Here is a 21,582-nt window from a genome sequence, read left to right on the forward strand (position 1 = left end):
TTGCAGCAACTTGGGTGGACCTAGAGATTAACATACTAAATGAAGCAAGTGAGATGGAGAAAGACAAATATTATATGATATTGCTTATATGTGGAATCTAAAAAAATGATACAAATGAACTTATTTACAAAACAGAAATAGACAGACATAGAAAACAAAGTTATGATTACCAAAGAGGATGAGGGGGAAGAGATAAATTAGGAGTTTAGGATTAACATATACACACTACTCTGTATAAAATAGATAAACTACAAGGTCCTATTGTATAGCACAAGGAACTATATTCAATGTCTTCTAATAACCGATGATGGAAAAGAATATGAAAAGGAATATATATATAGACGCATATATATCTATCTCAATCACTTTGCTGTACACCTGATACTAACACAGCATTGTGTAAATTGACTGTACTTCAATAAAAAAGTAAAGAATGGTAGTAAAGTGAGAGGTTAAGAGACTGTTAAACAGCTCAAATGAGAAAAGATTAACACAAGATAACATAAGAGCATAACAGTGTTGTAAGAATGGCCAATTTTAGAGTAGGAGATGGTTTGGGAGTAGATCAAATAGTTGATTTAAAGGAAGAATAGAAGCTGAGAAGGAGCCCAAGTTTTCTAGATTAGGAAATAGGAGAGCTAATGAGGCCCCTGACTAGGATAAGAAATAGATACAATAGGTTTTGATGGGAAGGTAATTAGTTAATCTTAGATTAATGAGAAATATCTAACTGGATGTGTTCAGTATGAGTTGAAAATATGGATCTGAAGGTCAGGGCTGAAGTTTTAGATTGTTAGCATCAGCCTATTGATGGTAATTGGATCTGTAGTGACTGTCAAATCATCCAAGGAGAAAATATACTCACTTGCAGAGTGAGAAAAGATGGACTGCTAATTGCTTCCCTCAACCTCTATCCTCCGTCTCCTCCTAATTTTAATCTTGTGTCTAAGAGAACAGGCAAGGTGTCTTGACTTCTTCAGCAGCTTGGCCTGTGTGACTTATGGGACATAGAGGATGTGCTCTATGGAATGTCCTAGAAAGTTTCTTAAAAGAGGCAAGGCACTCCTTTCTCTTCTGTCTCTCCTCTTCCAGATTGTGCAGGACAGAATGTTTGGGACATGATGTAAACTTGAGGATGGAAGTTATTTATTATGATGCAGCCTTCCTAAAGACCATGGGAACATATTCTTGTAGAGTTTTCCATCTTATTTAAGCCACTTGTGTCAAACTTAATCCCAACTAATAAAAATGAGTACTAATGTTATTGCAGTGAGAAACTCCTACATTTAAGGAATGATCTGAGAAGGAATTGCCAGTTGCAAAGACTGAGAAAGGTGAGACAGAAGGGCAGGGCATACTAGAAAGCACGAGAGAAATATAGCTTGAAGAGGTAGATGGAGACAATAGTGGCAGATGTTTGAAAAAAATCAGGCAGAAGGGACTTGAATATAGGACCTTAAATTTAGAACTCCAAAATTCCTGTTGACTTTTAAGAGAGCAATGTCAAGAGAGTGGTAACCGAGTGAAAGCTAAGTTAAAGTGGGCTTCTAAGTGAATGAGAGTCAGAGAGGCTGAATTAGTATTTAATTTCAGGAATTAGGGAAATAGGGCAATAGGTTAAAGATAAGATAAAGTGGAAAAAGAGATGTTTGGTGTCTTTACTCACAACTAAACTGTATCTCCAATTATCATGATTCTGCTAATATTGGCTATTGTTTATTAAATTAAGAGGTTGCTTATTCTTTGCTAATAAACTCAAAGCCTTCAAAATAAATGAGAAATGAATGGCCCTTCACAATCAAAGTTGATTTCGTTTTGGGACCCAATTCTGTCCCTAATAGTGTGATATTCTGGAAAATAAAATACTTCCAACTCCAATTCTGTGGAGGCAGATGTGTGGGTGTAAAGGTGGTAGGCCGAGAAATACTATGGCACTCTAATGTCTGAAATGAATGAAAATCCTTTTAATTTTGAAGAAGTTCATATCCAGTTATACAAAGTTGTAGGGGACGTCACTTATTTGTATGAAGGGTTTTCAACAGCACATAAGGAAATGCAAGGATACTGGGGCTTCATATGTGACTCATTTGCAAGTTCTTTTACTCACCTTTTTTCTGCTCCCCAGGCACTGGACAAGAGCCCTGGTGTCTTTCCTTCTTCTCTCCCCTCCTCCCTACCTCCTTCTTCTTCTCCCTCTCTTCCTTCCTTCCTTCGTTCCTTCCTTCCTTCCTTCCCTCCTTCCCCTTGTTTCCTTCCTAGGAGAAAGGATGCATTTACATTAGGATAGAAACTGTGCAAGTGAGGGCAATGTACTGGGATCCCAATATGCTTGGAATATTTTCATACATTTCCAAGGGTAAGTGGCAAGTGGTTCTCACTAGAAGAAAATGTGAGTTAAAAATTGGGGCCAGGAGCTAAGTTCACCAAGATCAAAGATGATCTATTTTTAGATCATATAAAATACTGACCAATGTAAACATGTTGAATTTATGGATATGGCATAGATCATATTTAGTGAGATGATTTCAAGCGAATGTCTTACTTTAATAACAGGTATTACATCACAGGATATACTTTATGATTGGTGAAAAATGAAGTCAAATGAATGCTGTGGGGATTTTTTATTAATGTGTAAGTTCAATGTTTTTGGACTACTTGTAAATATGTAAAAGATTTTAAATTCTTTTTTTTCGTGTATTTTTCTGAAAGAAATTGGTTAGACTCTAGGGAAAAAATTCTATGTGCGTTATGGTCTTCATTAGAAGACTTAAGAAGTAGATAGATCTCTATTTCTGTTAGGAAAGAATGCTTCTCCTGCCTTGCTGGATTTGCTTGCCAACAGAAGAGATGAATGTACTTAGTAACGTGTAAATTCCTATACAAAGTCCAGCCAGTGTTCAGTTCAATGATTCGCAACTTAAGATATTGGTTTAAAACCATTCAGGTAGAATGGATGAAATTACTTTTTTACTTTACAATGACCCGATGACTTTGGGTGGTGTGGGAAATGGAGACGTTCTCAGAACTCCACCCTTAAGTGTTGCAGAGAGGACCTTCCACTCAACACCCCCTTCCTGATGTACCGAATGTCCCTTGGTGCATTTTAATAAAAATTTTAAAACCCACAGAGCTATTTTAAAGCTTTAAAGTTCATATATCTTTATTTTTTAAAGCACTAATATGTCTCAGTTACATTTAGCTACAGTACAAAGAATAATAAAATAGCACCCGAGAATTTTTAGTAGGCTGTAAAGAATCTCGACTCCTATCTCCTCCTTAATATTTTCTCCTCTTCACTAAACACAAAAACAGAGTGCTCTCACTGCCACTCCTTCAGCCTATCGTGTCCCAAAAGGCCGGATTTTCATGCGAACAGCCCTGAGGGAATAATCCGCACCTCTGAAGGGGACCCAGACCACTCCGTTCTCAATCTCATAGGGACTGTTGTCCCTGGGGTCATAGGAGCCCCCGGGGTAGTAGATGCCATTGAGATTGGCTGCTTGACAGTTGTTGTACCACCAGCCTCCTCCGTAGACTTCGGCACAATTGTCTTCCCACTTGTCTGCATCCCTGTCGAAGGCGCTGAAGCGCATGCCAGCATGAGAAGTGTACTCTGTCCCTTCCTCTACAGAACCCTCAATCAGAGCATCACCTGCCGTGCCCTCGTAGGAGGAGACCTGCAGGGCATAGCCTTCTGCCTCAGAGCCTACCCTCCAGTGATATTCTGCATAAGCCCCTTTCCCAGCCCAGTCTTCTAGTTCAACCCGAAGGATGGAGCCTCTCAGGGTTAGTAAGTGGAGGTATTCGTTGCCTAGCCAGAATTCTCCTTCTCCCTTGTCATTTAGGCTGCCGAAACCTTTCTTGTAGTCTTGCCAGGTCCGGTTAAAATTCAGTGAGCCATCCATTCTTTGCTGGATCAAAAGCCATCCTCCCAAACCGGTCTCTTGATCACAATAACCAGAAAAAATCTTACTGGATCCCGGTAGCTTGATATTGAAAATGCCACTTTGGGCACCTGAAGGATGTGTTTGGAGGGCATCATAACAGTCTAAAAAAAAAAATTAAGCTGGTTGGAAGAACTTACTCTCATTTAACTTTACAAAGTTAAATGGCCCAGATTAAATGAAGGCAGATACTGGCTTTCTTTCCCTCCCTCCCTTCCTTCCTTCCTTCCTTCCTTCCTTCCTTCCTTCCTTCCTTCCTTCCTTCCTTCCCTTTATAGAGAAAGGATGTGCTTACACTGGGATGGAACTTATGCAAGTAAGTAGCATTTATACATACACATTGCAAGGGGGATTTTTCTCAATGAATTTGGAACTTCACTTGCACATCCTGATTAATTGCAAGTAACCAGCAAAGATATCTAAGCATCATTTAATACTAATATCACTTGTTTCTAACCTGATCTCAATGTCAACTGAGACACACACTAAAAATATGATTAATCAGTTGAGTGACAATTTCCAATGGCACACATTTTGAATGGTAAAAGAATTTGGTTAAACAAATTTTAAATTGAGTTCCAGAGGGATTCATTCATTCATTCATTTAACATGTATTTATTGAATGCTGACTCCACACTGCTAGGCATTTGGGAATACAGAGATGAACATGATAGACAAAGTCCCTGCCCCCATGGAACTTACAGTCTAGCACAAAAAAATAAGCAAAAACCTGTAATTTCAATAAAGCATGATAGAGGGCTAAGAAAGAAGTAAAAGGTGCTATGGGAGACATATTGTAGGAGTAATGAACTTAGTCTAGGGGGTCACGGAAGGCTTCCCCAAAGGAGAAGTGCGGATACCTCTGGCAGGGCGAGTTTTAGCATGGCCTCTCTTGGTGGCATGTGCTCCTTTGAAGCCAAGATCCTCTTCACTTCCAGCCTCATCTGCCATTTTATAGCCCTTGCTTTCAAACGTGGAGCCTCCTCTGTTGATAGTCATGCTACTGCTTGCAAACTCTTTGCCATGACTTGAAGTTTTACTACTGGAAGAGACCTCAGGTAGGCGGAGGTGGTGAGAGCTGATATCCCCTAAGTCTGAGCCCATAGAATGGATCTTACTGTCAAGTTCTTTAAACGTAGAGGAGAAAAAACCATCATTGTGCCTATGAAAGAAATCATCTAGGTTACCCCTGCCAGACAACCGCAAGTCTAAATCTGTGTCAGTACAGTCAGAGCCATCTTCGGAGTTTACCACTTCTTTGGTCGTTTCTGTGCGACCATCAGCATGTGTAATAGTCCTTGTGACGATTTTAGAGCATGAACGACGAGTGGTGGCTGTGTGACCAGAGGTCTTCTCACTACCAATCAGAAGCTCTTTATCTCCTTTAGTAGTGACCAGTTTACCTGTGTGAAGCTCTTTCTTTGTCCCTGGACTTACATTTCCTGACATCTCTTCAAATGTGCCCCAGTCTGGGTTGGAAGGCCTGATGTTCCCATGCCCTGAGCTATCTGGCCTAAAACTTGTAGACACAGAACTTCCAGAGCTCCAAGTGCCAACACCTCCAGGCTCAGGGCGTCCAGTGTTCCAAGTGCCAGCACTTCCGGGATCAGGATGGCCAGTGTTCCACGTGCCAGCACTTCCGGGCTCAGGGCGTCCAATGTTCCAAGTGCCAGCGCTGCCGGGATCAGGATGGCCAGTGTTCCAAGTGCCAGCACTTCCGGGATCAGGATGGCCAGTGTTCCACGTGCCAGCACTTCCGGGATCAGGATGGCCAGTGTTCCACGTGCCAGAACCTCCAGGTCCATAGATCCCAGGGTTCACATTTCCAATACTACTAATTACAGGCCTCCTGGGGCTTTCTGATGCTGATCCTGTTCCATGAGATGCAGAGTCTCCTCTGGCTTGCCCATCTCCACCAAACCTCTCTAACTCCATTTTCATCTGCTGCATTTCCAGCAGTGCCTTCCACTCTGGAGGGGCCTCCTGAAGCTGGCTCTTGAACTCTCTGGGAATCGGGCCTGGAACGGGCCTCATTTTTATCAGTGGTAAATATTGACTGTCTCTAGAGGGAAGTAAGTCTATGGCAGTAACCTGTTCAAGTTTCTTCTGCTGATCTTTATAGTCCTCCAGATCTACTTTATGTTCTAAAGCCCTACTGCATGACCCTTTGCAAGATCGGATCTTAATATCAATGTCCACCTAGAGGGGGAGGGGAAGATAAAGAAAAAAGGTAGCTATAATAAACTAGGTCTATTGAGTTCTTAGTAGTTAATTTAATTTTTGGAAACTGGTTTCATTTCTTTGACTTGGAGACCTACCAATCAATACTTCATTTATGTAGTATCCTCAGTGAAAGAGAGGTTGGGTATTCTAAGGCTGGTCAGAATAAGCAATAGGAGCATCTGGATTTATCTTAGAATAGATCAAGAGCAAAGTGCTATTCCCTCTGAAAGGAGACACTGATGATGTGATCCTCTGTGAGACTGAGGCTGAAGACTCAGAGACACAGTGATGTCAGGGACAAGCAGGGGCTGGAATAAGACGCAAGGACTGAGTTTTTGCTTTTGAACTTTACCATTTTACGTGCCCTTGGAAATTTTACTTACTAGCACTGAGATTTTTTCTTCATCTGTAGAGTGGGGGAAATAATACTTACTTTGTAGGTAGATGATGGCTATAACACATTGCTTTACATAGAGTAGGCATTTAATGAATGACTATTGCCTTCCTTTCCCTGCTATTCAAAAACAAAGAAATCTGGGGTCAGAGCCACATAATTACTCACCTCCAGTCGTTTCATATCTATCAGCTGATCCCTGACATTTTTCTGCAGAAGGTGGATATGCTGTACTTGTTCTATAACTTTGCGCTTCAGGATCTCAATTCTGCTTCTCAGATCTTCTGACACTTGGCTAAATGTATTTTCATTGTCTGAAATAGCAAATATGGGTACTGAAGTAGCTGCTGAGTGATTTGCTTGTAATAGCCAGCAAAAGAAGGAAATTTGCTTATGGATATTCCCCATTTTACTTCTATAATAGTTTGGACATTTAATTTGGGATTTCTAAATCTATTAGGCGTTTGATATTTGGACAATATCCTTCAGTCATCCATGGATATCACTTAAGATGCCTTATTAGTAATCCAAATAAATGCAGAAGACAAGAACTCTGAAATTTTAAAGGCATAATTGAGATAAAATAATCAGTTTGATTACATTCCAATTATTTCATTATATCCTTAATCAAGGGACGTGAATATATTCTTGGATTTTCTTACTGAAAAGGTTTTCTTCACAGTTATAGATTTGAAATTGTTCCTAAGCTTTTTTTAGGTCAACAAGATCATGCGCTTGCCAGTTGCTCTTGCACAATCAACTTTAAATTAGCCGTGTGCCTCCCAAGGATATAAAGAGTCAAGGCAAGGTTTCAGGAGCTGAGGCCTTACTAAGCTCACTGCCCATGTCCAGAGTGAGTCCAGAGTTTCCTAGTCCTAATGAGACTTAGTCCTAGACCTATGAGAAAGAGACAACATGGCTCTATATTTTAAATTAAACAAAACAAAACAAAGCAAAACACTTCATAATAAGCTAGGTGGAGTCTGTGGGTTGCACTCCCAGCCTCACCACATGATAGCTTTGTGCCTTTGGCCTTTGAGAAAGTCCCCTGACCTCTCAGTTTCCTCCTTTGTTAGACAGAAACAGAAGTATCTACTCAAAAGTTTGGGCTCATCTTATTTTCCATGTATACTCTTAAAAAAGAACACACTTAAATTCTAGTCTTTGGTCCAAAATGCTGACTTACTTTGTGACCTTAAAGCAATTCTAAACCAACCTCCTTTACATGATATAAATAACAAAAACAAGCCCCTTCCTTAAAATTCAGGGATATCATAAAGGTATATTTTTCTGCATAAAGTACTTTGGAATAAAATCACAGTTGTAATAAGGAGACATCATATCTACTTCTGATTTTTGTTGTTTTGGTTGTGTGCTATAAAGTCAAAGCACTAACTGTAATACTTACTCTTAGAATTGGCAAAATCCCCTCTCAAAATATCGATTACGTTCCTGGTCAATGTGTTAGAGTCCTTATTGTTCTTCTGATAATCAAATAGTGAATTTTTTAGTTTATTTATTCTGTTTGTAAAATCTTGATTGACTTCATCAATCAATCCTTTCATCCTGCAGCCAGAAGGGCATTTGTAGTTCTGGAATGAAGAGGAAAAATTACATTAAGAGTCTATCTCTTGGAAACAGACATATGGATGCCAAGCAGGAGGGAGGGTCGGGGGGAGGATTGGGAGTTTGGGATTAGCAGATGCAAACTAGTATATGTAGGATGGATAAACAGCAGGGTCCTACTGTATAGCCCAGGGAACTATATTCAATATCCTGGGATAAACCATAATGGAAAAGGATATGAAAAAGAATATATATATATATATATATAAAACTGAGTCACTTTGCTATACACTAGAAATTAACACAACATTGTAAATCAACTATATTCAATAAAATTTTTAAAAATAAAATTAATAAAAGTGTCTATCCCTCTGATCCAGTATAAATTTGAAGGTTTCTATGAGCCCCCACTGCTCCCCTCCCCAGTCTCTTCAGATCATCTCTTGACCTAAACGTAGTTTAAGAGGGCTAGTCAGAGATCTTAAAGAAATTCTGGAATGGGGGTCCACTTAACCATAAATTAGAACCCATGAAATCCAGAGGTCGTAATACTCAGGTTCCTAGTATTTGCCTGAACGTACAACTAAAATCCAATCTGTTAATCCCACCAATGACCCAGAGTCTCAGAGGTAATATAAACAGTGCTCTCAGGACTAAGTTCCTTTCCATCTGTCTTCTTTAATTTGATATGTAAGAAGCTATTAGATTATTTCCCACTGGACAAGTTTTTTGTGACCTAAAGTATCAGCCTGTGTGAGCTGCCAGCAGCACAGCAAAGGACCGTCCTGCTCCACTCCCTATGCCCACGGCTCACCCAGTCTTCATCAGAGCAGAAGGGCCAGTCCGACTCTTTGCAGGCAGACTGCTGTTTTTCCACGAGCCTTGGGCCACGCACACCTCCTCCTTCAGCGAGAAATTCACCTTCACTGGGATCTGCCGCCTTTAAGGATTCATAAACACACAAAAGAGAGGTCTTTAAGCAGATAAGGAGGAGATGATGGCATGCCTGTAAATCCCAAGCAAGGGATCCAAGGGGCTCTGCAAGTTTCAGGTTTCTTATCTTTGGAATGAAAATCCTAATGCCTATTTCGTGGAGTTGTGAGGTTAAAGGAGATGAGTGTACAAATCTCAACTGTGTTCTACACTAAACAAGCATTTAATAAATGTTAGGAGCTTTAAAGGATCCATTATAAAAGGAAAATTATTTGAATCAACAAGCGTAGTTAAAACTGCCTTTACATTTTCATTCATGTCTGGAGATAGAAAAATAATGGAAAAACTCAGTTCTTTCTCCTCTAACTCTGTTTTAGTAGGAAAAAACCTACACCATCTTAGCTTCAGGTCTGTCTCTCCTTCAAGTATCTACCACAATGACCTTATGGGTCTATAATTTGACCAAGTATATACAAGGACACAAATGTAGCCAATTCAGACTTAGAAATGCTTTTTTGGGTTACTCACATAATAATTTATTTTTATTTGAAATAAAAAAAAGAACACTGAGAGCAAAAAAATATAAAAAGGTCCATGAAAGATACTTTTTTTGGAACACCTTATAATTAGAAATACAGATTTTTAAAAAAAATTTCTGTTGTGATCAAGTGAAATAAGATATATAGATATTCTTCCAACAAGATGTTATATCCTAAGAAATCAATGTTGGTTTTAGGTTTTAGCTATTTTTATTTTGTACCACCAAGTTACAAGGATTTTTATGACTATCAATCTCAGTAGTTTATTCTTATAATTAGTTAACATTTTCTGTCTCATTCAAAAAAATACCCCAATAATAGTAATATTAACTCAAGCAATCAAGAACAACTTATTTAAGTGAACAAGTACAATCTTTTCATCTAAGAAATAAAATCATAAATTCAAACATACATTGGAAAAAGTGTAAAAACAGGCAAAAATTAAATATTTATACCAATAAGGGAGAAATAAATGAAACATGCATTATGCAAAGTATAACCTTAACAAATGATGTTAGTCTTGTTTCCCATAAAAATGTTTATTTATTATTTGTATAAGGGAGAAAATTATGTTAGAAATACTCTTTAGTTCCTTCTGCTCTGGTATTAGGGTTTATGTGCAATAAAGGAAAAGAAATAAAACAGAATAATTCACAGTCTGGAAGTAACTGAGAGTTTGGAACATATTTACCATGTTTTTATAAGATAGAAGTTGAAAAATCTTGTTGAATGCAGTTTCTCTTCTTTTGCATAGGTCTCTGGAGTCAAACTTTAGGAATTATTGCAATATTTGTAATTATCTTAAAAGAATACAATTGCTTCCCAAAAACGTATTGCCTATCAATTAATCTCTTCCAATTTTGCTATGTAATATGTTTTCAAAGATAACTAATTTGCTTTTTATTTGTCTTAAAGAAACACAAAAACAACCTTTCAGAAAAGCTACATTAAACCACTGTTCTGCTTATTATGGACAAATAGCAATAAAATAATAACTAGGTTAAAAACTCTTATCATAAGAATGATCTGTTCTGTTAACTAGCAATCCCAAGGCTTTACAGCAACAAAGATGGCAAAAATTTCTTCTCTTTGAAAAAATCCAATGTAAGACCAAGCTATAGGTGTCGAAGATTCCCCTGTGAATTTTTACACTTTGGTCCCACTAAGTCTCCCTCTGAGGGTGATATTACCCTGTATTCTTGAGGTGTCAAGCCCATCTAGGGACTTGCCTCCACTGGCTACAGCTTATAAAGCTAACAGTGTGTGAGGACGTACACATGGCTGACTCAGACCTGCAAGCTCTTTGTGGAATAAACACCAGAGAGAAAGAGAAGAGGAAATAAAGAAGGCCATACCTGAACTGCGCCCATCACACTCAGGACCAGGAAGAGGACCCTCACAGAATCCATCTCTGCCGGGGGTGGGGCTGGCTCAAGAGCAGCACTCCAGCTGAAAGAAAGAAGGACTGCCTCCACGCCAAGTTCCCATCCCATTTAAGTCTGCAGGAGGTCTGATTAATCATTATCTTTGTCCCATTGACACAGTCAACATGCACCCTGCATCCCTTGCTCCTTCTGTAAAGTTGGTGTCCCAGAAGTTCTTGCTCAATTCCCTAAGCTTGTTTGCTTCAGATAAACTGTTGCAAAGGTAGCCCAGTTCGTGGAAGATCCCACATTCCAGGAACAGGGTGACTTTGGGAATGCAAAGGGAAACATGGGAGGACCTATCTCTACTCGAGTACTTGAAAGAATATAGAGGGTGGTGGAGGCAGGCTAGCTGTAGCCCACCAGCAGAGATCTAACAACTGAGATTTCACTTTATGCAGGAATTATGGTTGGTTGATCTGACTTTTGACTGACTGTGGTGATGAGCTGATCCTGAAGGCCTTTGATAAGCTTCCTCTATCCAGAATGGTTAAAACAAGCAGCCCCTGGAGCCAAACATTCTAGGTTCATATTTCCAGCTACACCATTTCCCAGCTCCGCTTTTGGACAAATTACTTTACTTCTTTATACCCCAGATTCCTCATTTTTAAAGTGGGGATAGTAATAACCTATCACACATGTTTTTATGAAGAATAAATGAGTTAATCCTTGTAAAGCCCTCAGATTGCCACATATCCAAAGGTACAGAAACTGGAAGGAAATAGTATTTTCATGGCACTTTATGTTCTCCAATAACAATTATTATTTCTTTCCAGTTTCTGTACCTTTGGACATGCTAATTTATTTTCCCCGATTTTCATCTCCATATCAAATTTTCTTGTCTAAGAGTTGTCAGATTTAGCAAATAAAAAACCAGGATGCCTAGTTAAATTTGAACGTCAGATAAACAGCAAAAATATTTTAGTGTAAGTTTGTCCCATGCAATATTCAGACGTATTCATACTAAAAATGTGTTGCTGTTGTTTATCTGAAATGCATATTTAACTGGGCATCCTGTAATATGACTGCCAATCCTACCTTGTCTCAAATGTTGCTTCCTATGTGAAGCCAATCCTGATCATAGTATAACAGCCAAAATTTATCGAGTGTTTACTAAGTGCTGGGGACTTTGTTGGACACTTTACATAGTACCTGATTTCATGTCTCCAATTGAAAGCAATCTCTTGTTCTTTCATATTTCCTTAGACCATGTACCACTCATGACATTTATTACTGCAGGAACATTGTCCATCTCTTCCACTAGATCATAAACTTGAGAACTGACATGTTTTAATGGTCTTTATATTCTCCCCAAAAGGTGTGGGGCTTCATTGAGCAAGAAAGCATGAGCGGGTTCCACTGTTGTGAAATTGAGCCCTGTCGCAGGCTCTGTGGGCATGTGAAGCTTGCTGTAAATGGGTGAGAGCCCTGGTACAAGGCAGCACCCTCCTACACTGCTTGCTCCATGGAAGGTTCTTTGTCTGATCAAGCTCACCTCTGATGTGGCTTTTTTGAAGCAGCTTCAGGGCTCAGAGAGAACCCTAGAGTCTTATCCAGGTTATGAAGGGCAATGACTCCATGGAAAGCTGGGTTACACTTGTCCACAGTGGTTGAACTAGCAAAATGCCAGGAATGTATAGGATCTGAGACTGACTTCCCCAGATGTTTTCCTCTGCCCACAAGAAGTGCCTTTCTTAGGGGTAAACATGGTATATGGAAGAAGTTCCCAGACAGTAATCTGGTGAGTTTCAGTTGACTTGGCTGGACATAATCTGATTGAAAGTAAGTTAACAGAAACCAGTGTGACTGAATGCCAGCACTCTGGTGCCATGTCTGGGCTTTTCCAAGGTACCACCTGTGGCACCATCCTTGCTGTTCCATGGCTCCTTCAAGTATCTGCGTGTCTCACTCCCTTACTTCATCCAGGGCTCTGCTCAGATAGCACCTCTTCAGAAATGCTTCCTTTGACCACCCAACCTGAGTTGGTTTTCACTCATTTTACTTTATCACTACTGGACAGTATATATGGGAAAGTTATTTGTTTATTTTTTGTCTCTTCCACACTAAGTTTCCTGAAGCCAAGGCACACTGTCTAGTACAATGCCAGGCATAGGATAAGTACCAGTAAGTATTTGTTGGAGTGATGGAAGGCTGTAACAGTGGCAGCACAGTGTGGTGGAAGGACAGTGGGCTTTGTAGAGAGTGAGATCTGCATACCAGCTGAGTGACATGGACAAATAAAATTCTCTGAACCAGCTTGTTTATCTGTAAGATGGAGATGACAATAATTATCTTGCAGTGTAGAGATGACAATATTTATCTTGAAGTGTTGTGAGGATTACATAAAATGTGACACTATGTAACATGTTCGACATACACATTACAAGCTCCAGAAATGGCTCCTAGAATGTTCCAATGTTCCTAAATAAAAAGTTCCTATGTTATCTCTCCAGTGCCACAATTCCCTAACCAGGCACCTTTGAGGCTCTCTTTGGGCCCAGCACTGCAGGAATGAGCACCAGGCTGGGCTCTTTACCTCACAAGCAAGCCTTATTATCAGCTATGGAGAAGTAGGTTTTGTTTAGCCAGAAAGCCATGCAGGTGAATAGGCAACAAATAATGCAAGGAATATCATTTTTTTATTGAGGTATAGTTGATGAACAATATTATATAAGTTTCAGGTATACAACATAGTGATTCACAATTTTTAAAGATTATAGTTCATTTACACTTATTATAAAATATTGGCTATATTCCTGTGTTGTACAATATATAGGAGTATCATTGTTTAAAAGCATGTGACAATAAGGATAACTTTACAAGTGTAAAAGTGGGAAAAAATTAAGAAATTTCCAGTTTCTTAGACCAAAACCACTGTGTATTGCATTTTTCCCACAGATGACTATATCCTATTTTCCTTAGCTCTAATGAGAGGAATGTTTCATTCATTTATCCTTTGAAATTAATATAATTTCTCACAAATTATAAGTATTTAAACTCAGGGATTCACATATTTGTTATGCCATCACATCAGGCAGCACTGGAATAGATTTTATTTGTATGATGTATAATGTATGTAAAAAGAATAGAAATTCTATAGCTGTAATTATGTTTCACTTTTAAACTGTATCTACACACCAACATTTATACATGAGAGTAAAATACAGATCCAGTCGTTTAAATATTTGCCACTGTGTAAGCATAACTTTAAAATACAAGCAAAATAGGGCTTCCCTGGTGGCGCAGTGGTTGAGAGTCCGCCTGCCGATGCAGGGGACACGGGTTCGTGCCCCGGTCCGGGAAGATCCCACATGCCGTGGAGTGGCTGGGCCCGTGAGCCATGGCTGCTGAGCCTGCGCGCCCGGAGCCTGAGCTCCGCAACGGGAGAGGCCACAACAGTGAGAGGCCCACATACCGCAAAAAAAAAAACAAACCAAAAACAATAAAATACATGCAAAACAAAATAAAATAAAACAATCCTCAGCTTTCTTTTGAATGGGGTATTTGTCCTTCTGGGGAGCTACATCCCAGGAAAGTAAAAGAACATCCCTTTCTTTACCAATTTATTTTAAATGTACTGAATTCTGAGGACAGTTCACTTATTCATTCGTTTGACTATAACAAACATTTATTGTATGTCTACTATTTGTCAGTCTTGCATGCCGTGTTCTTGAGATAGAAAGGCAAAAAATGTATAGACTTGTACATTCAAGTTGCTTACAATTGGGGAGCAAATAAATACATGTGCAGCTAAGAAGTTAAACCATATAAAATTGCCATTTTTGTAGATCAAAATGATGAATGTCTGCAATTTCATATGGTTTAATCTGATATAAAACAATGAAAAAAATTCCATGAGGTAAGTTCAAAGTACTTTTAGAGCACAGAGTAGAGGCTGAAATATTGTTTCTGCATTGTTTTCTGTCACATTTTGTGTAAAATGTTCCTTAAATTATCAGATTTAATTCAAGCCTAACAATGAAAGATGCTTTTGAAAAAATACTAATTGTAAGTCTTTTAGCATAAAAATCTGTATGAATCTATAAATTTATTATTCTCCTAATAACAAGAAGATAATGGTACCTTGACAGGAAATATTTTGTTAAAATAATATTAAGTGTACAACTGGAAAGTACCAGAATTAATTTCTAAATTTTGAAATGCCTGAATTATAAATATATAGGAGGTTCTGGCACGTATACTACTCTTTCAGGGCCTCTGCCTCAAGTTTGGACAGCAGTGACAGATCTATAAAGGATTTACTGGAAAACACTGGCAAGGCTCCTTAGCTTTGTGTATATTATTTTCTCTCCTTGTCTCCTGCATTTCAAGAGTATTACAGAAATTTGTTTTTAACCAATCTGCTTACTGTGAAAGGTGAATGGGATAGTATGATGATTGATCTGAGAGGAACTAATGGGACTTTTACTTTCAGAACTCATCAGTACTCTGCAGATGGTTTTCCTGGAAGTTATAGCTGTAGAAAGAAGTTGGGAATTTCCTTAAATACACAGAAATAATTCTGAACTACACTTATGAAAATGAGGAAGGAATAAAAGAGTTTTTCTTGATGGTTCCTGATTCTATCACACTGCATTTCTCTTTAATCTCTTTATTCAGGAAAGAAATCTACTTTATTTCTTGTAATTAAACTGTTCCAGGACGAGTAGCCTTTTAATTGAATATTTTTTTCACATTTTTGGAATTAAATTCTGTAATGTTCCAACAATAGAATGATCATCCTCTATTTTGTTTTTATGCATGATTTTCATGGTCTTTTACTTAAGCACTTTTTTTTTTTTTTTGCGGTACGCGGGCCTCTCACTGTTGTGGCCTCTCCCGTTGCGGAGCGCAGGCTCCGGACGCGCAGGCTCAGCGGCCATGGCTCACGGGCCCAGCCACTCCACGGCATGTGGGATCTTCCCGGACCGGGGCACGAACCCGTGTCCCCTGCATCGACAGGCAGACTCTCAACCACTGCGCCACCAGGGAAGCCCCTACTTAAGCACTTTTAATCAAGTTTCCGCTAAGTCTTTATGTGTGTGTGTGATGTATGTATGTATGTGTGATGAGTGTGTATGAGAGAAAGAGAGGTGAAGGTGACGTCCCTGAGTTTTTGCCACCGCTTTACTTCCTTTGTTTTTTAACTGCATTATCAATTAAATAATTCATTTTTCAAGATAGATCAATTTTACTTATGTGCTTTACTAAATTTTACTGGAATTATCAAATTCTTTGTTGAATGTGTATTAAAGTATAAATCCTTTTTTGAAATGTAAAACCATTATGCAGATGAATAATCAAGTGATGTATTAATATCAACAACATGAATCCATTCCACCATCATACAGCTTAAATCCATTTAATTTGGCACACTGCCGATTTCATTGTGGTTCTTCTATTAAAGGTTAGCAAACATGATCTATCAGTTGGTATTTATTTAAATAGGGATGCATTGAGATCTGGGGAAATAGTATCTGTGAGGTATTTAGACTTTCCACAGCAAGGAATTATATGAAAATTATGGGGTAATTTAATTATCAAGATCCATTTAATTCTCTGTGATTCTTCTTGAAACCTATTTTTAACAGACCATTCTATAGTAAAACCAAGGCAATTTAAAGAAGGCATTTTGGTAAAATTTTACTTAGATAAAATTCAACAAAAAGTTATTGAGCATAACAGAGCAGAAACCCAAAGTGAGGGACATTTTACACATACTTGACCAGTCCACCAGAATATACTCTAAACAGTCAAGTTCATGAACAACAGGGAAAGACTAAGAAATTTTTACCAAAGCTGACTAAGGAAATATGACAACTAAATGTAATGTATCCTGGATGGGATCCTGGAACAGAAAAAGGATATTAGTGTAAAAACGGATGAAATCTGTATAAAGCATGGAAGTTAGAAAAGAGTGACTACTGGGGTTGGTTTCTTAAGTTTTGACAAATGAGCCATGGTAATGTCGGATGTTAACATTAGAGAAACTGGGTGACAGGGGTAGGGAACTCTCTGTATCTTCTTTTCTGCAAATTAAAATGTATTCTGAAATTTAAAATTTATTAAAATATAAAAGCCAAAAAATTAAAGTTTTAAAATGATGTTTCCAAACTTAACTGACATTAGATTCAAATCTCATGCAGCAATACCAATCTTAACAGCAAAAAACAATTCAGTTTTGTTTTTCTCTCTGGAGAAATTTCACATGTAATCTCATTTGACCCTTCCCACAGCTTTGTGATATAAAAAGAGCGATTTAGGAAGGAAAACATTTCCAGTCCAAGGTCTCTTAAATGTTAGATGATTTTTTTTCTAAAAGTCACACTTTATACCTATTTGTCCCTGAGGCCACTTTCATCACAGAATGGAATCTGCCCTACTCTGTTTATTTAGGGAGAGTCAACATTCAGATTTATTTAGGAAGGATTCCCATCTACCTCAGGTTACTTCATGCTTTTAAGTTAACAGCAGAAGCAAACCTGGGTGAAGATCTGGGAAATGGGAGAGAGGGTCAAGAATACTGGATTTGGGATTTGGAAAAGACAGTTTTGAGCCAGTTGAAGATCTGATTAACTGTCATGACCTGAATTTATCCATTTGGACTTTCAAATATTTCCCAATGAAACTGAGATGAACAAGAGCTTGAAATTTCACCAGCTAGCCTTCCCAAAAGGCTTTCAAACCTGCAACAAAGGTGTGTTCTACAAGTCAGTGGTCAAACCTATTATCGATGCTCATAACGGGCCATGGCTACAAGGCCATTTGGGCCAAAGCTCATGTTTACAAGGCCAGTCACTATCTACCTTTAGTTCATTTTCCTTCTTAAAGGAAAAAAATATATTAATACTCTTATTGGATGCAGATCATTATTGGAGAGTGGTTATGATTTATGTATATTTTATGGAGCCAATTAATTCTCTGATAATTCCTATGTCCCAAAGTAATTTTTGAACTGTCTCTCAAGAATCAGTATCATCAAAATTATGTTCTTTGACCATAATGAAATGAACTTAGATGTTAATTAAAAATACAGTTTTAAAAAGCACAAGCTTTGGAACCAAATTATATTCACTTTTTAAGTCTTCAGTTCAAAAAGAGATCACAGGAAGTTACAAAATACTCAGATTGTGGGTAGATCTTAATGGTGCTGAATGGAAAAAGTAATAAATACAATGAAGACCTTAGTAGTGTTTCTCAAAGTGTTTGTTCTAAACGACCAGTTTTATTAAATTTCTAATCAGTCACAGACCTATTAGCTTATAAAATGCAATAAAAATAATTTCTAGTAAAATAAAATGTAAAAAAGAAAAAATATAGGCCAATTTTTTTATTATTAGATTCCAAAGACATATAATTACATTTGAATAAATACAATCATCACATACACAATATAGGAAAAATGTTTCTACCTGTTAATTCTCAATTTTTTTACTTATAATGCTGACTAACAAAAAATTTGTGGATCAGCATTCTGAGAAATACTGATGTATAGCACGATGCCATTTATATAATTTAAAAATACATAGCACAAACAACCCATGATTTATAAGAATATGTACAAATAAACATGCATCAAATCTATTACAATGGTTGATTATTAAGGGATTAAAGGGAAGAATCAGAGTGGCCCAGCACATATGGATGTGAATGGTGTGCCAGAAGTATGACTAATTTAACTTCTGTCTCTGGGGGACACACACTCACACACACACACACACACACACGGGAAAGGTATATGAAACAGTTTTTCCCACACTCTTGGTCTCTTTATCATCAACTTGGTATTTTCCATCTACTTTAACCCATCTTACTCTCTTTAACTCTTTTTTTCCCCATTCTTTTTGAGCTACATCAAACTGATGAGAAATCTTCAGTAGATTAATTTTCCCCAGGGTTAAATGTGTATTTTGTTTTTCACTCCAATCACCTGAATTTATATCTACAAAGATACCTACTATGTATAACTTGGCTTAGTTTATACTCTTCAGAGTTAAGAACTTTAGACCTTGTAAGTTCTCAAATATGCTGTCTATACTTACATGTTTTCACTTCCCACTCACTTTCAGCCTACCCATAAATCTGAAACATGATCTTTAAAACCAAACTACTAAACATAACAAAGAATTGAAAAAAAGCTATAGCATTTCAGAGGTATATTTAAAAATCTTGATGTTGTCCAATAAATGACTGTTCCTGTCTGCTAATTAAAGAACTCTGCCCTGTAGTTCATGACCTGAAGTCATAGTATAGGTGCATCTGTACCAGTATCCTTATTTTTGGAAACTTCCCTCTGTGGGTTTTTCAAAGTGTGTGACCATGCACATCTGTTTTGTACTTAGCCGTCCTATTTTGCAGTGACCTGAGTTTTGCGTGCCCAGAAAGTGAAGGGAAGGGTTGGGTATTAGTTATCTGTGATTTGAGCTGTGCAGAAAAGTAATCTGTCGCTAGGAGGCTCCAAACTCTTTGTTTCACTTAAAAGTAAATTTTTAAAAGTTGATTTGTTAAGATAATCCTTTCATTTCTATTTTATTTGTGGAGACATGATCCAATTGAGTGTGGAAGTACATATCTTGCTTCATTTCTTAAGCTACAACCCTTCAATGTTCACCATTGAATATTAATAACTAAACAAGTAAAAATTTGAAATTCACCTTTTTATCTCTACCTAATTGGGTTTTAAATTAACTACAAAACTAACAACGTACTCATTATAACAAATCAAACAATGCAGAGGTATAGAAGGAGAAAGTTAGAAGCCCCTTCCCACTAATCAATCCTGAATTACCCAGCATGCAGACCATATATGTACTCTGGACACTCAAAAACAGGGGCCTCCAAAATGTTTATGAAAGAATGTCATAATGATATTTCAGAAGAAGCATTGGAAAAGTGATCATGGGAAAAATAAGAAACTTTTGGACTTGTTTATATTTATTTTGTTTAGTATTTTTATTAAATTTTATAAATCGATTGGGGAAAACAAATACATACAAATAATGCATGCATGTCAAGATTACATTTTGTTCAAAAGTATATGCATATATACTTTTACAAACTTATTGTAGAATTGTTTTTCATCTTAAAATTTCACTTATTATTTAGTAAATGTCTCTATGCTCATACAGAGATATTATACTTATTATGTAATCATTGCATTCTCTTCCATTGTACTAATAAACCACCTTGCTTGTGCATTTTTCCACTGTTAAATATTTTCTAAATTTCCCACTGTAATTAAATATTTATTTAATATTTAAATATTATCTATATTTCTATAAAGAGCTATTTTCTTTTTCAAAAATAATTTTCTTGGGATAAATCACTAGAGTGATATTATTGCATTTAAACTTATGAATATTTACATAACTCGTCCTGTCTATGACCAAATTGCTCACCCAAAGGATTTTATAGATTCTCAAAGGGTAGACTATATGCATTCTGAATTTAGAAGCGGTTTGGAGCATGATGAGGTGGGAACAGGTAAAGCTGGAAGCAAGATGGAAAACAAGAAGGAGGCATTTGCCATTATCCTGGCAAGAGATATATATCCCAACTAGAACGGTGGCAGTTGGCATAGAGAAGGAAATGAATATAATAAATATTTAGGAGGTGGATTTGACAGGCTTGAGGATATGGGGAGGGAGGAATAAGGAAGACTTATTGCTGGTTTTTTGGAACTTGAGAACTGGACGGAATAGAACAGTACTGGGAGAAAGGAGGATGCTACTATGTGCTATATACCCAGCACAGGGGCTAGTACAATGAAGGAAGTCAATAAATGTTAGTTGAATGGGTGCCTCATGCATACATGAATGAATGAGTGCTACAGACAATGAATCAATGTTCCTATTTTCCCAAAGTCTCACAAGTATTTGGCTGTATACCTAGAAGTTTACTTAACTGGTTTTTATCTCCTCAATAGGATGCTTTTAAAATCGGGACTTATGAGAACAAGGAAGCGAAAGAATTAGGAAAGAAATTGTGAAAAGGAAGAGAATCCAAAGTCAATGCTCAGGACTTCAGAACAACCAGACCTCCCCCCATGACCCCATAAAATTAGTCAATTACTTTTCATGTTCAGCCTTATGCCAACTAATGTAAATGCAGCTATTCCTTACAGAAAGTTAGCGATTCCTGATCTCTGGCTACTGCAATAATGGCTTCATTCTGCTCAACTTATTCAGCAGTGAGGGGCTGAGCAGACTGTTCCCTGGACCTTTCTGTTCTGAGTTATAATCCTCTCCAAGTGCCCACATATGGCCACAGGAGCCCGGAGCTAAAAGGATTTACTGGGAGAATCCCCAAACAGCCTTATGTCTCCAGCGGCACTGGGGTACTATGAACCTGAGTTATGTGATTGTGACATGTGTTTATGTTTTTATATCAAATTTTGTCATTTTGGGTTACTGTATTTTTCTGTATTTGTCTTATAACCCCTAGAGGGCAAAAGCCATGATTTCTATTTCCTTCATAACTTCCCAAGAGTCAGGTACAATGTTTAGCATAAAGTGAACACTGAGCAACTACTGATGATTGTCCAACTGTAAATATTAAAT

General features: G+C 37.7%; 1 protein-coding gene across 1 annotated transcript; it reads right to left on the bottom strand.

Moving 5' to 3' along the window:
* Positions 1-3,133: 3,133 nt before the first annotated feature.
* Positions 3,134-11,078, bottom strand: FGA (fibrinogen alpha chain). The gene is made up of 6 exons (XM_082652650.1): positions 10,955-11,078; positions 8,942-9,067; positions 7,970-8,153; positions 6,730-6,875; positions 4,805-6,143; positions 3,134-4,048 (listed from the first exon to the last, which is right to left on the bottom strand). Exons 1-6 carry the CDS (start codon positions 11,006-11,008, stop codon positions 3,339-3,341), a joined length of 2,559 nt encoding a protein of 852 aa, XP_082508776.1. The 5' UTR covers positions 11,009-11,078; the 3' UTR covers positions 3,134-3,338.
* Positions 11,079-21,582: the final 10,504 nt, after the last annotated feature.

Source organism: Grampus griseus (genome assembly GCF_964374135.1).
Source record: "Grampus griseus genome assembly, chromosome: 4".
In the NCBI taxonomy this organism is placed as follows: Eukaryota; Metazoa; Chordata; class Mammalia; order Artiodactyla; family Delphinidae; genus Grampus; species Grampus griseus.

Coding starts and splice junctions, on each gene's coding strand:
- FGA (XM_082652650.1), bottom strand. CDS start 11,008: ATGGATTCTGTGAGGGTCCTCTTCCTGGTCCTGAGTGTGATGGGCGCA. Junction 6,876..7,969: donor GGATTTTGCCAATTCTAAGA/GTAAGTATTACA, acceptor TTGCTATTTCAG/ACAATGAAAATACATTTAGC. Junction 4,049..4,804: donor TAAAACTCGCCCTGCCAGAG/GTATCCGCACTT, acceptor TTTTTTTTTTAG/ACTGTTATGATGCCCTCCAA.